This window comes from Cupressus sempervirens, chromosome 10 (genome assembly GCF_028749045.1).
Source record: "Cupressus sempervirens isolate cs-2001-9-10 chromosome 10, ASM2874904v1, whole genome shotgun sequence".
NCBI classification, from domain to species: Eukaryota; Viridiplantae; Streptophyta; class Pinopsida; order Cupressales; family Cupressaceae; genus Cupressus; species Cupressus sempervirens.
The window spans coordinates 175,257,330-175,270,534 of record NC_143127.1 but is presented as its reverse complement, the minus strand read 5'-3'; the positions used below and the strand labels follow the sequence as shown (position 1 = coordinate 175,270,534).

Here is a 13,205-nt window from a genome sequence, read left to right as displayed (position 1 = left end):
TAAAAACATACATAGTTGAATAGTTATTTACATCACAAAAGATATAAAATTAGATGTAGTATTTTGAAAAATACCTTTGATAGAATTACATGTAAGAGTTGTAACCACCCAATTTTGGTCTAGTAAACTATAAGCCTCCTTTCTGAGTATTTTTTAATGTGTATGCTAGACCACATCATGCATTTAATCAATTTTACATCATTAATTAATAAAAAATTGGTGGTCAAATCATCACATAATTATTTATTTGAGTACATCATAAAGTTTGACCACCTTATCCTAAGTTTATTTAATTAATAGAACATGTCCCCTTTTAACTAAATTGAATAATCCTCTTTATCCCAAGTGCACAAGAAAATCACTTTTCTAAAAAATGAAATGAGAGAATTTCTCCCCACTTGAAACAAATTTATTTTAATTCAAATATGTTATCTTCTTTTATGAATTCTTATCTCCGCCTTCATTAAAGTGATTTTTTTTCTTATCTTTAATCACTTTTTCCAAGGTAAGTATTTTTTTTGATGGAGGGTTCAGACCTACAAGCCAACCTAGTGGGGCATGGAGCCTGCGAGCTACCAACCAGCGAAGGCCACCATGAAGATGATTTAGGAACCTGATATGGGCCCACTTGTGCCTAAAACCTCTTTGTCTTAGAGCCAAGGACTGAGAGGCATCCACACTATCTAAATCACTTGGGGCATGATCCCAACCTTATCCCTTATGATGTCTGAGCCTTGCATTCAATAAGACTTGATCCTTGGTGGGCTCTTTTATGAGCCATTCATCTTCACCAGTAGATCACAGGACCATTGACAAGGTGGGCATATTTGAATTAAATTCTTCTTCAATAAATTTTTCTTAATCTTGGTTAAAGTATTACAATTTATTCTTCCTTATCTTTAATCACTTTTTCTAAGGTGGATCTATTTGGATTAAATTAAATTTAACTCAAATGCTCTTGTTTTTCTTAATTAAAGTGTAATTAATTTTTTCTTATCTCTAAACATGTGTACAGTCACCTTTTGCAAGCTGCCCAACTCTCTTTCTTCTTGAATTTTTTTTCCTTCAATCATTTCAAGTTCTTTTATTTTCTCCATGAATCTGAAATCTTTAACTTTTACAAAGTTTTGTCTCTTAATCCCAGCCACTCATTCTTTTTTCCTCTTAACCTTAGCCTTTTCTTTTACCTCTAAATCTTGATACTCTATTCATTTCTAGTAATCTGTAAAGTGAGACCCTCTTCTCATCTCACAACACACATTTCTCATTTTTCTCTTACATATCACACACACATCTCACAAACACATATCTCTCTTTGTTGTTTCATTCTAAAAAATTAGTTTTATCTTATCTCTCTTTTGTGTACTTGCATCCTAGGTTGGTTGTTATTTCTTTGCATTTATCTTAGAGAAACTAAAGTAATTAGCACAAAGAGTAATCTTGCATCTTGCTAGATCAGCTTTAATTTTCTTATGCTCCTTCATATTATCCTAGCTTAATCTTCCATATCTCATTTAACTTACTTTTCATTTGTATTCATCTTGAGGATAATGGATACTAGCTCTTCTATTACTTGATATTTATTAAATCTTCCATTTATGGTTTGAGAGGATTATGTATTCTTACTTGATTATTGCACATCAAAGATGGGAAAGTATAAGCCACCATTTGGGACTCCATATCTATTGAATATCTCAAATAGAAGGGTTTATAAAAGTGTCCACATTTTTTGTACACATACTTTGGTGCCTACAGTGGGGCTGAAACTCATTTTCAATTCAATATTTTATTTGAACTTTTAGTAATTTGTAGTTTCTTTTTGCTACCATAATCAATCTATGGATGAGGTCTTTATGAAGAGGGATCCCACCCTTAATATTACTAATAGTTAGCAACTAGGAAAGGGAAGAGAATATCAATAACAAAAGGTTTAATTTAGCCATATTGAAAAAATGGTTAAACATAAGAAAGATATGGTAATGGAACCACTTATGCCCACCATTACAAATAATGTACATACTATTAGCACCAATGTGACATCTTTTTATTCCTTTAACATGTTTTCTCCAGTGAACCCATTTTGCAAACAAAGAATCTTTTGCCTAGGACAAAGATATAATTTGAAATCAATGTTGGAATTACCCTTTGAATCTATGGGATGTTATTTCCTTCCAATACGAACCTAATATTCACATAAATGGTCTCCATAGAGACTATGAAGGAAACCCCACAAATATAAATGGAACCCTTGTCCCATGCTTTAGAAATATTTTCTCATAAATCTTGATCAAAACCCTTCATACCATCAATATAAGTGGCAAAATTCACTCAAGAAAAAATCAACTAGAGAATATGGTCATTTCTAAAATCATCACATTAATCATACTCCTTTTGAATGAGTTATCCCTACATACTTAATATGTTTGAAGAAGAAAATGAGGAGAACAAAAATAAAATAGAAGTGACTACTAGAAACCAGAATATTTATTTGATGCTAAATATACACAAAATATAAAATGTTCCTAATACAAATTTCTCTTCTAATGCTTTATAATTATAGTGGGTAGTATGATATCTTGTGTAAGATGATATTGTTTGAGTCTTTAGTCAACATGTCTAAGTTGATTCCTAAGAATAACAAGCTGAGCTTCTTCAAGGATTTCATAAAAGAAGACTGCATTTGCATGGAAGCAATGAGGTGATAAATGCAACTAATCTATCTATTGAGTTGTTCCCTTGCTGAGGGTGTGTTGAATCTTGATTTGAGAAAAAAAAAAAAAACACTTAAATGCTTTCAATGATGATGTCAAGTGCCATCTAAACATAGAGACACATTCCCACTAAGTATAATGCTGATAATTTTGACAACACCTTTAATGATGAGAATGGTAAAGTCACTTTTGAAAAGCCAAAACAATTGCATGATATGCCACACCCACCTTTGTAAAATTGGCAATTTGTATATCCAGGTTAGCTACGTATGCTAATCTTAAATTTCCCTTAACATATCTTATAAGACCACCCTCACTTACTGAACTGAGGCCCCATTTACAAAAATAATCAAAATGAGATGCAATGAAAGTATAAAGGAATGTAGAGCTATTTTAGTTTAAGAAAAAGGTAAATCATATCAAGAATAGTTCTAAAAATTGATATTTTCAAATTATAAAAATGAAAATTCAAATAATTGATTTTTTATATTAATTTATCTATAAGTTTGTATGATTTAAAATTATTATAATAAAAATACTTATTATTATTAATAATATTAATTTCCAATATTGCTATACATTGGTATTGAAGTGTTAATAATGTATGCATGTGATTTGCATTTTTGTTGTAAAGACAAGAAGTGGTAGTGTAGATAGTAAAAATAAACATGTGAAAGAAAGATAAGCTCAACATGAATATACAATTAATTTATATTGTAGTTTATGTGTGATGTTATTGTAAGGATCAAAGCATTTCATAGATGTAATAACTTTAATTTCTATATTATACACAAAAAGTATAAGGTGACATTTCTTTTTCTAAGAATATACCTGAATCTAGTGTCATTTCACAATTTTGAATCCATAAGTCTTTATTAAATCCATGAATTCATCCATCCTCTACTATTTCAATGGTGAAAGGTTGCTAACTCTACATATAAGGAAAATTTTTGTAAAAAAGTTTAGACCTTAAATTCAAGCCAAAGCTTTCTTGTATTAAATTTTATAAACATTATCAATTATTAGTAATATTATTTTCAAAATGAAGCCTTATAGGTATTAAATAAATATTATTAATAAAAGGAAGTTTCAAACCCAAATTTAATTATCGCATAGCTGATAAGGACAATGATATTAGAAATTTTAATTTTAAAAATTATTCCATAACTAATAAGAATAATGATATTAAAATTTTGGATATTAATTACCATCTGTAAAAGATTATGAGCTTGCAATTATTGCAATTGGAGTACAATTAGAGATTTATTCAAAGTTGGTTACTTTGTTGAGATGTCTATGGTATAAAATTATAAATTTAATTTTATCATGACTACAAATTTGTCAAATGTTACTTGCCTTTAGAGCCATCATTGTTGCAAATGCCAAGACCTTGAAATATGCACATTCTTTTTTTTGAGAGCCTATGGCATTAAATAAATAGATTTTTGAAGAGGTTAATGCTTTATAATTAGAGGAAATGGAGGAGGGTATTATCATCCCAAGATAGGTTCTACTTGGGATGTTTCATTAAATGAGAAACACTTTCTTATTTAAATGTCCTTAAAGAAAAGAGAGGGTTCAACATCTTTAGGATGTAAAGGGACCAAGTATTCTTTTGGGTGCACTTGGTGTCTGGATGGTGTTTTGTATAAAAGAAGATGGATTACTTAAACAAAACTAGAAAAAGACATTAGATGTTGTAAAATTTTGGAGAAAACGTTTATCATTATGTAAAGACTTAGTGAGAACTTTATGTTCTCTCATGTTGAGAAAATTTTTGGATTAATTTTTTGGTTTATTGATTGTAGAATCAACAAACTTAGTAAGTTTTTGGTCTACATATGAGGTTTATAGATTGTTGAATTCACAAACTATCTACACATAACTATGTGTTTGGTAATCAAAATATTTTTCTATGCATGAGGCTTTGGGTTAGTACTGATGTATAGTTAGATAATTAAAACATTTGTTAGAGAAGACAAATTTGGATTAATTCTAGTACAAAGTGAGATAAATAGATATTTCTTTGCCTAAACTTAGAAGTCTACTTAATTGCAATACACCTTTTTTTAGAGTTTTTTTTAATAATGTAAATGTAAAGTTAGGTGGAGGGAGTTTTGTAAGTAAATTTTAATAACCTTACATTTAATAAATTAGTAATTCAATTTAATCTATTAGAAACTTATTTTTTAAAAAAATAGTTTATAAAGTCAATACCTTAGATGTCATTTGAGAAGAATAATTATAATATCTTTTTTTTTGTTATTATTTACAATTTAAATTTCAATATTTTTCTACATCATTCACTTATTTTTTATATGTTGTCCATTTTATATTGTTTTATCTTTATGATCTCTAAAAAAGAGCACGCATGTCTAAAGTATTTCAAATATACATCAAGAAATCATATCTTTAGTTATTGCACTTAGTACATTGTTTATTATATTTATCTTTTATATTTTGACATTCAATTAACAATTTTCAATAATTTAATTTATTCAATATAATTAATCTATATTAGTTCATACGAACTTATAAATCAAATTCCTATACCATTGCTAATTTTTTTTAAACAAAATAATATACTTTGTTTGAAAGTGTTAACAAAATATAACATAATAGTAATGATAAAAAACAAAATAATTAGAGTAAAACTTCATTTTTCAATGTCTAATCAAGAAGTAGAATCTCCTTATACTCATATCATAATATTTATCCTTCATAGACACTAATAATCTCCGTAATTCATGCTCAATTATATGTGTATCATTCAATTGTTGGACAACAATATCTCAATGAATATATGGTATTGTCAGCTCACAGTTGTGTTTATAGTTTTGCAGCTGAGTGCTACTGAGGCAGGCTTCATTGTTTTTTTTATTATAGCTTTGTTGTTGCAACTTGGGAATAGGATTCATAGCGAATTTAAGCTTATTACCAGTTCAACATGAAATATTTAATTTTTTTTCATTTTACTTTTCAAATAATTACATTAGTAGTATGTAGTTGAGTTGAGTTCTAAAATATAGATCTATATTTTGACTCAGGCTTATTTTATGAACATCAAAAATCTATGTGAAATCAACTTTCAGTCACAAAAGAAACAATCTAGAAAATCAAACCGCTCTATAGATGTCTTAGGTCTAATAATATAAATACTTCCATTTCTCAAATATATAATATAAAAGTTTTTGACAATATAGATCTCTTAAGGATTATTCATACTATAAATCTCTTAGGATTTGTCAAAGGAGCCACATGCATAAGATATATTTCTGACGCAAATTAAGACTCTGTTTGGTCACTACATCTGCCTATGCAACAATGAAGGGTAAAACCGTGAGCAGGAACTCTTCATATGTCAGAGTGGCTGCGCCAGTGCGCCTTTTGTCTTTCTCCTTGAACTTCTCAGTCAGCCCCTGTAACAAGACCAAGTGATATACTTATCAGATATTGAAATAGACATAACTCTAGGCGTAGAAAAGCCTAAAGTAGAATACTTAACAATATTAAAAATCACTACTGTTCATTATCATCATTTCCCTGACTCCAATTTCATTTGGTTTGTAAAACAAGGGGTGTCTCTTATGTAAGGAGAACACAATCATTTTTTATCAACTCTACCTTCACTACTATGCCACACCTGCACATAAAATATAAAATAAAAAGTGTTAAAAAAGATGTAAGATATCGACTTGTGACCCAAACAGAGAGACTAATAGATAATGAGAACCAATTTCAACCTTTTTACTAAGAACTAGGATTGAGTTAAAAACGTCTTGAGATGTAAAAGAACATACTCGATGAATTTGTCATAATCAATTCCCCCTTCTTCGCCTGTCTTGTCGTACTTTGTAAGCAGAAGCTGTATAACTGGTGGTGATACTGCATATCCCAATTGCCGAAGCGCATCCCGCAGTTCACCGCTGTCAATCTTCCCACTACGGTCTCTATCAAATTTCTCAAAGATTGACTGTAAAAGTGGCACTCATGAATCAGTTCATTTTAAATATGACACAATATTGTAGATCACAGCAATATGGGTAAAGGAAACATACCCGCCATGCCTGGAGATCATGCCACAAGCTTGTGAACTCTTTCGGTCCTGCATTCATTCATAGTTCATACACAACAAAAACCACACTAAGCTCACTTTACATACAGTTTGACTTAATCTACTGTACAAAAAAGGATATATGATTCCACTCCTCTATTGTTGCCCATTAATTACAGAATTAAACAACAATAAGAAGAAACGAAAAGCAATATATGAAGATGAGTGAGATACCTATTTTGGTGAGATTCTTGTTGTTGTACTTGAACATGAGGAGGCGTACAGTCCTGATGCTGTAGGACAAGTCAGCTGTGGAGAGAGCTTTCTGCAACTCCTCGTCATCGATGAAGCCATTGTCGTCCTCATCATAAGCTTCAAAGGCTCTGATGATCTCAGGGTCAGTGCCTGGTGCGAACAATGTTTGTTTTCTATTGTTTTGAGGTGGATACACATCGCCGTATGACTGGGGTGGTGGATACAGATCGGATGGCTGTTCTCGAGGAGGTGGATACAAAGCTTGTTGGTAAGCCATTGTTGCTTATGCTTCGAGATACAGAAATGCTTGTAACTTCTTAACTGATCTCTTCGTACTGCTACTCGCGATGTTCATGCAGCTGCAAGGTATGCTTATATACGAATGCCCAGTTATTCGGATATCGACTGTGGATGAAAAATGCCCGATAAGAGAGAATTTCTTTTTTCTTTTTTCGAGACAATCGAAAAGGAAAATTCTTAAGTTCTAGGAATTTGGTTCCTTTTCAATTATAGCGAATTTAGGTCGCGTATGGAATTTCCCACCGAAAGAAATCGAGTTTTGTCAGAGAATTTTGTTTTGATTTTTGCAGATATATGCAAAGAGAAAAATTCCAACTTTTCCTGTAAGATAGAATAAGCATTCTAGAACACTTCGCGAGGCGTCTGTCCTCATTTGATTGGATGCAATTTAAATAATAATATTTCTATTGTTCATGTATTTTTGTTTTTATTTTTTATTTGATGAAACATCTTTTAACAATTCTTATGATATTATGCACTAGCACTTGCACCTTTAAAGCCCAAAGTTTTATGCATTAGCATGTCACTATTTGTGTACTAATTTTGAGAAAATAAATGTTTATTAGTACTTGCATTATTCTCATCTTCAATCGATCGCTGATTCATGTTGTTTTAGTGTGGGCATTCCTCTAATTTCTCCTTAATTCTAAATAGGTGATTCTACATTTTATCATACCTCTCAAAGGTAACAATAGGTTGGATATGGAGGTTATTTAGAGCCTTAAATCTTGAAATAGCTATAAATGTTATTTCAAAGAATTTTGGTTGTTTGTACTCTTGAAAAAATGGGTTTCCTTTCTTCTTCGAAATCTTTTGAAATAATATATTTGAAGAACATAAGAATTAAGGTTTAATTTATTTCAATATATAGAAACTAATTAGATAAAAATAATAATGAAAAAATATATATTTTAATATCAAAATAATATTGTATTAATATGCCTCATACACCATATCAAATTTTTTATGAGATAATCTTTATTGTATTAATTTTTTCTATTATATATGAAAATTAAATTTATTATACAATATATAAAATATCTTACTAAAATCACATAATAATAAAAACTTATATTATTTAAATTTTATTTTATTTTATTCTAATATATTATACTGCTAAAATTATAATATAGTATTATAATCTCATTATATAATATATTGAATTATTAAAAAATTATCATACATTATTAAAGTTTTATTAAGTTTAATGTTCATATTATGCTATATATATCATATTAATATATTAACAAATATATATCATATATTTTATGATGTTTCAATTTTAAACTTCTTAATATTATATATGCTAATTGAAGTTCAAAACCTAATTGACATATTACAGTAATAAATATTTGTTTACACTATTAAAACTATTCTAAGATACAGTATCTTGATAGAATTTGGTTTTATTATAGTAAAATTATGAAACACATTTCTATGAATACAAATTTTAAGAAGTAAACAACATTTTTGCAAATACAAATCTAAAGAAGAAAAATCACCTTGAATAGAAATTCAAATCGAAGTGACAGTATGTATCTAATTTTTGTGAAGATGAAGATAACAATACAATTTATTTTTAAGGTAAAACTTCTTTGGGCCTGAGGACAATCCCATATCTCTGAAATGTGAACATAGATGTGTGATTTTCTTTTGATAATTTCTTGTAGTGTTAATTTATCCTTATTTGATATAGTACCAATTTAATTTAAAGTACAAACAATTTGAAATGTGAACACAAATGTATGATTTTCTTCTTTTGATAATTTCTTTTAGTGTCACTTTATCCTTACTATTAGTATCTGATATAGTATCAATTTTATTTTCACTAATTCTCATCTATGTGCCTTAATTTCTTCCTTTCGATTTATATTATTTTTTTGTCCACTTTTATCATATAAATTTTTTTAGCAATGAGTGAAATAAGGTGGATTATTTAATTGAATTATTCTACTTTACATTAATCTAGAAATTGTGGTTTGCATGGTAGGGCCTAAGATTTCTTCTGCATTAGTGAGGACAAATGGTTCTTCTCCAACTATGCATGCAATGTGATCTAAATTGTTTTATTTAGGAGAGAGCTCCAAGATGAAAAAAGTTAATGGTTGTTTTTCATGTAGCCATGATCACCCTATTCTAGTTATTCCTATAGCAACAGTGATGGAGGACATTGAATATTGGACCAAGCATGCTTTGATATGCAAATTTCTTAGAATCTAGATTTCCTTATATGGTCTTGATCATGGATCCACCACTCATGGTAGGTGGAAGGAGATATGGAGATCATGTTGGCAGGGAATAACTATTTTGTTGTTGTATTCTCATGAATGTCTAATCATGATCATGTTTTTGAAAGAGGCCCTTATTTCTACAACAATGTAGGGTTATTTGTCAAACACTAGCATTCAGGATTTAATTCTGCTAAGGATCTCCCTTCAATAGTGCTAGTTTGGGTTTGCTTGCCTTGCCTTCTCATGGAATTCTAGCGAGAAGAGGCCTTTGAAAGATAGAATATTTGATTTAGGTTTTAATCACTTTGAGGTGTTGGGTAGTATGGATCTAAAGGAGGGTATTCCTCCTAGTGTCTCTTCTGACCCAGTTTGCCTAGATGTGGGACTTTCACCTAATGATTCTTGTGGAGCATCCCAGGTTGTGGTACATCAAAACTGTGAGGTCCTTGTAGCTCCTATGTTAGATGCTCTAGTGACACCTATGGTGTTGGAGGATAATGACATTGTTCTAGCCGACTTGGCTAAGGATGTGCTAGCATTTGGTAAGGGTAAGGGGTCTCCTCTCCCCGTGGGGGTGATGCATAGACCCTTTAAGTGAGTTTCTTGTACTCCTCCTCTAAGGAGTGGGCACAAAATAGACTAAGAGAAGATTAAACTCATAGGAGATATATTGATAGAGTCTGGGTTAGCGAAACCATTAGATGCTCATTTTCCCCATTGCACTCAATAATGATTATTCTCTCATGGAATGTTAAGGGGTTATATAACATCCCTAGCAAAAGGCTATTCAAAACCTGGTGGTTAATCATTCTCATGATGTTTTTTGTATCCAAGAGACTAAGCTCTCTGTGGAGTCTATGGTCCAACATGTTTCTAGTATTTGGACTTGTGGGCAATGCCAGTGTGTTGTGGCTTTGGGCAGTGCTGGTGGTTTGGCTATCTTTTGGGATCCACAAAAAAATTATCCCCTTGGCTAGGTGTCTTCTTGCACTCAGCTCTCCCTATGGTGGCTTCTACTTTGGACTCAGGTGAGGTAATCATGATTACTAATGTGTATGTGCCTATTGATTTTGTGGGAAAGGAGGAACTTTGGAGGCATATTCAATATGTTAGAAATTATCACCCTTTTCATCCTTGGGTGTTAGCAAGGGACTTCAATTTAGTTTTAAGTCTAGAGGAGAAGCAAGGTGGTTTGGCTAGATTTGGGCCTTCTTCTACTTTTCTTCAACAACACATATCACTTTTGCATCTCTTTGATGTTAAGCCTTCTAATAGTCTCTATACTTGGAATAATTGAAGGATTGGAGCTGATGCTATCTCAGAACGTCTAGACAAATTTCTTTGTGTCTTGTTTCTAGGTTAGTGGCACCCTTACTCTCTCTTCAAAAATCCTAGACTAGAGGGGTTCTTATCATTGGCCAATCAAATTTTCTGCTACTAGGGCTTGTATTCCAAAGTGTCCACCTTTTAAGTTCTAGTTGATGTGGCTTCATGACTCCTCTCTTCATGATTTTGTTTTATGTTGGTGGAGAGATGATGCTCTTGTAAATGGTACTGCTATGTTTTCATTTTCTAAAAGGCTTCAATATGTTAAAAGGCAACTCAAGATATGGAATAGACAATGTTTTGGGAACCTGCACTCTATGAAGAGGCTTGCTCAGGAAGATCTTGATGTCATCACAAGGTAGATTAGTGATCAAGGTTTCTCAGAGGATCTTGGAAGGGCTAAATCCCTTGCTTCTAGAGCTCTAGAAGAATGAGAACTTCGAGAGGAAATTTTGTGGAAGAAAAAGGCTAGAGTTGATTGGCTCCAAGAAGGTGATTGGAACACTGCTTTTTTCCATAAAATGGTGCAATCTCACTGAAATCATAGCAATATCTCTTCTTTGGTTAATTCTCAAGGTATCTAACTAACTTCCTTGCCAGCTTTGTTCCAGGAGGCTACTCGGTACTTTCTACCCTCTTCTCTTAGGACTCTCCTCCTATTGATAATTTAGAACATATTATTTTTTCATGTATTCCTTCCCTTATCACTTAAGAAATGAATGATTATCTCATGTGACCAATATCTTTGGAAGAGCTGGAGGAGGTGGTCTTTGGCATGCCTAAGGGAAAGGCTCCCAGTCCTTATGGCTTTCTAGTTGAGTCCTTTCAAGAATTCTAGGACATCATTAATCTTGATTTATTTGAGGTGGTTAAGGAATCCTATTCTAGCAAGCAGATGCTTCAAGCATTGAATTCTACTTTCTTGACTCTTATTCCAAAAAGAGAGGGTGCTAATCAATTGGAGTTTTTTAGACCAATTGCCTTATGTAATGTGGTTTACAAAGCCATTACTAAGTTGATTTCTAAGAGAATTAAAAAGTGGCTCCCCATTATTTTCTCAGAGGAACAAGGTGGTTTTTTTGTTGGAAGACAAATTTTGGATGGGGTGGTTATTGTTATTGAGGCTATTCACTCTATGGCTAGTTCAAGGGAGAGAGAAATGTTTTTTAAGATAGATATGGCTAAGGCCTATAATAGAGTTAAATGGAGTTTCCCAAGGAATATTATTCTTACCTTTGGCTTTAGCTTTGATTAGGTGAGTTGGACTATGAGTTGTGTTACTTCTACCTCTTTTTCAGGCCTTCTTAATGGTCAACCTTCCCAGCTATTTGATGCCTCTAGAAGCCTCCACCAAGGTGACACTCTCTTCCCATATCTATTCATCATCATGGCTGAGGGCTTGGGCAGATTCAGTAAGTATCAAGTGTCACATAATTCTATTCAAGGGTGGTGGTGGGGTAATAGTTTACCTACTCTTTCTCACCTTCAATTTGTTGATGATTCTGCTCTTGTTGGTGTTGCTAGGATCAAGGAAGATGAAGCCTTTTGACATACTTTGGATATTTATTTGGTAGCTTTAGGCCAAAAAGTTAATGAGCACAAATCTTCCATTTACTTTTTTAACACTCCTGATTCTATTCAGTAGAGGATTGCTGATAGCCTATAGTTTCAGATTGGGTCTCTTCCTTTGACTTATCGTAGCATCCCTATTGTTTTTTCTAGGAAAACATGTCTCTTCTAGAAAAAATTGATTACCAAGCTTCAAGATAAGGTAAATCATTGGACTCATATATGGCTTTCTATTGCTTCTTGGGTTACTCTTCTTCAATCTATTATCCAAGCTCTTCCTACTTATAGAAGCATGGTTTAGGGTACTCCTATTTACTTTCTTAAGGAGTTTGATGCTTCTTCTCAAAAATTCCTTTGGCGTGGTAATTTGCATAGCACTAAATGGAGTTTGATTAGTTGGGAGACTATTTGTAGGCCTAAAAAGGAGGGTGGTCTTGGTCTTTGATCAACTTGCTTGAGTAGTCAAGCATTGGCTACTAAGCTTTATTGGTGACGGTGCTCTAGAGAACATCAACTTTGGGCTTGTATTATCACCCATAAATATTTTTGTGGTGCTGATCTTTTCTCTATTTCGACACTTTCTCTTGAAGGTCATGGCTCAATGGTCTAGTATACTCTGAAGACTGTTGCTATGTTAGTCAAAAGAGGTATGTTCTGGATATGTAAGGGAGGCTCTGAGGTTTTGTTTTGGTCTGATTCTTAGGATGGATTCCCATCCATATTATCCATGTACCCTCATCTTCAGACTCTTTGTGATTC

The 13,205-nt window shown here is 32.0% G+C and overlaps 1 protein-coding gene across 2 annotated transcripts; it reads right to left on the bottom strand.

The window, feature by feature from the left end:
* Positions 1-5,848: 5,848 nt before the first annotated feature.
* On the bottom strand, positions 5,849-7,369 carry LOC149533203 (calcium-binding protein CBP-like). Of its 2 annotated transcripts, XM_089804333.1 has the most exons (6): positions 7,251-7,369; positions 7,000-7,220; positions 6,770-6,816; positions 6,512-6,684; positions 6,336-6,354; positions 5,849-6,130 (listed from the first exon to the last, which is right to left on the bottom strand). In XM_089804333.1, exons 1-6 carry the CDS (start codon positions 7,295-7,297, stop codon positions 6,026-6,028), a joined length of 612 nt encoding a protein of 203 aa, XP_089660459.1. In that variant the 5' UTR covers positions 7,298-7,369; the 3' UTR covers positions 5,849-6,025. The 2 variants fall into 2 exon arrangements, with proteins under 2 accessions (XP_089660459.1, XP_089660458.1); XM_089804332.1 differs by having other exon boundaries at positions 7,000-7,369.
* Positions 7,370-13,205: the final 5,836 nt, after the last annotated feature.

What these genes read in the sequence shown, in the direction of transcription:
- LOC149533203 (XM_089804332.1), bottom strand. Translation starts at nt 7,297, where the DNA reads ATGGCTTACCAACAAGCTTTGTATCCACCTCCTCGAGAACAGCCATCC. An exon ending in CAAGAATCTCACCAAAATAG is followed by an intron (nt 6,817 to 6,999) that starts GTATCTCACTCA and finishes GAATGAATGCAG; the next exon opens with GACCGAAAGAGTTCACAAGC. An exon ending in ATGATCTCCAGGCATGGCGG is followed by an intron (nt 6,685 to 6,769) that starts GTATGTTTCCTT and finishes CCACTTTTACAG; the next exon opens with TCAATCTTTGAGAAATTTGA.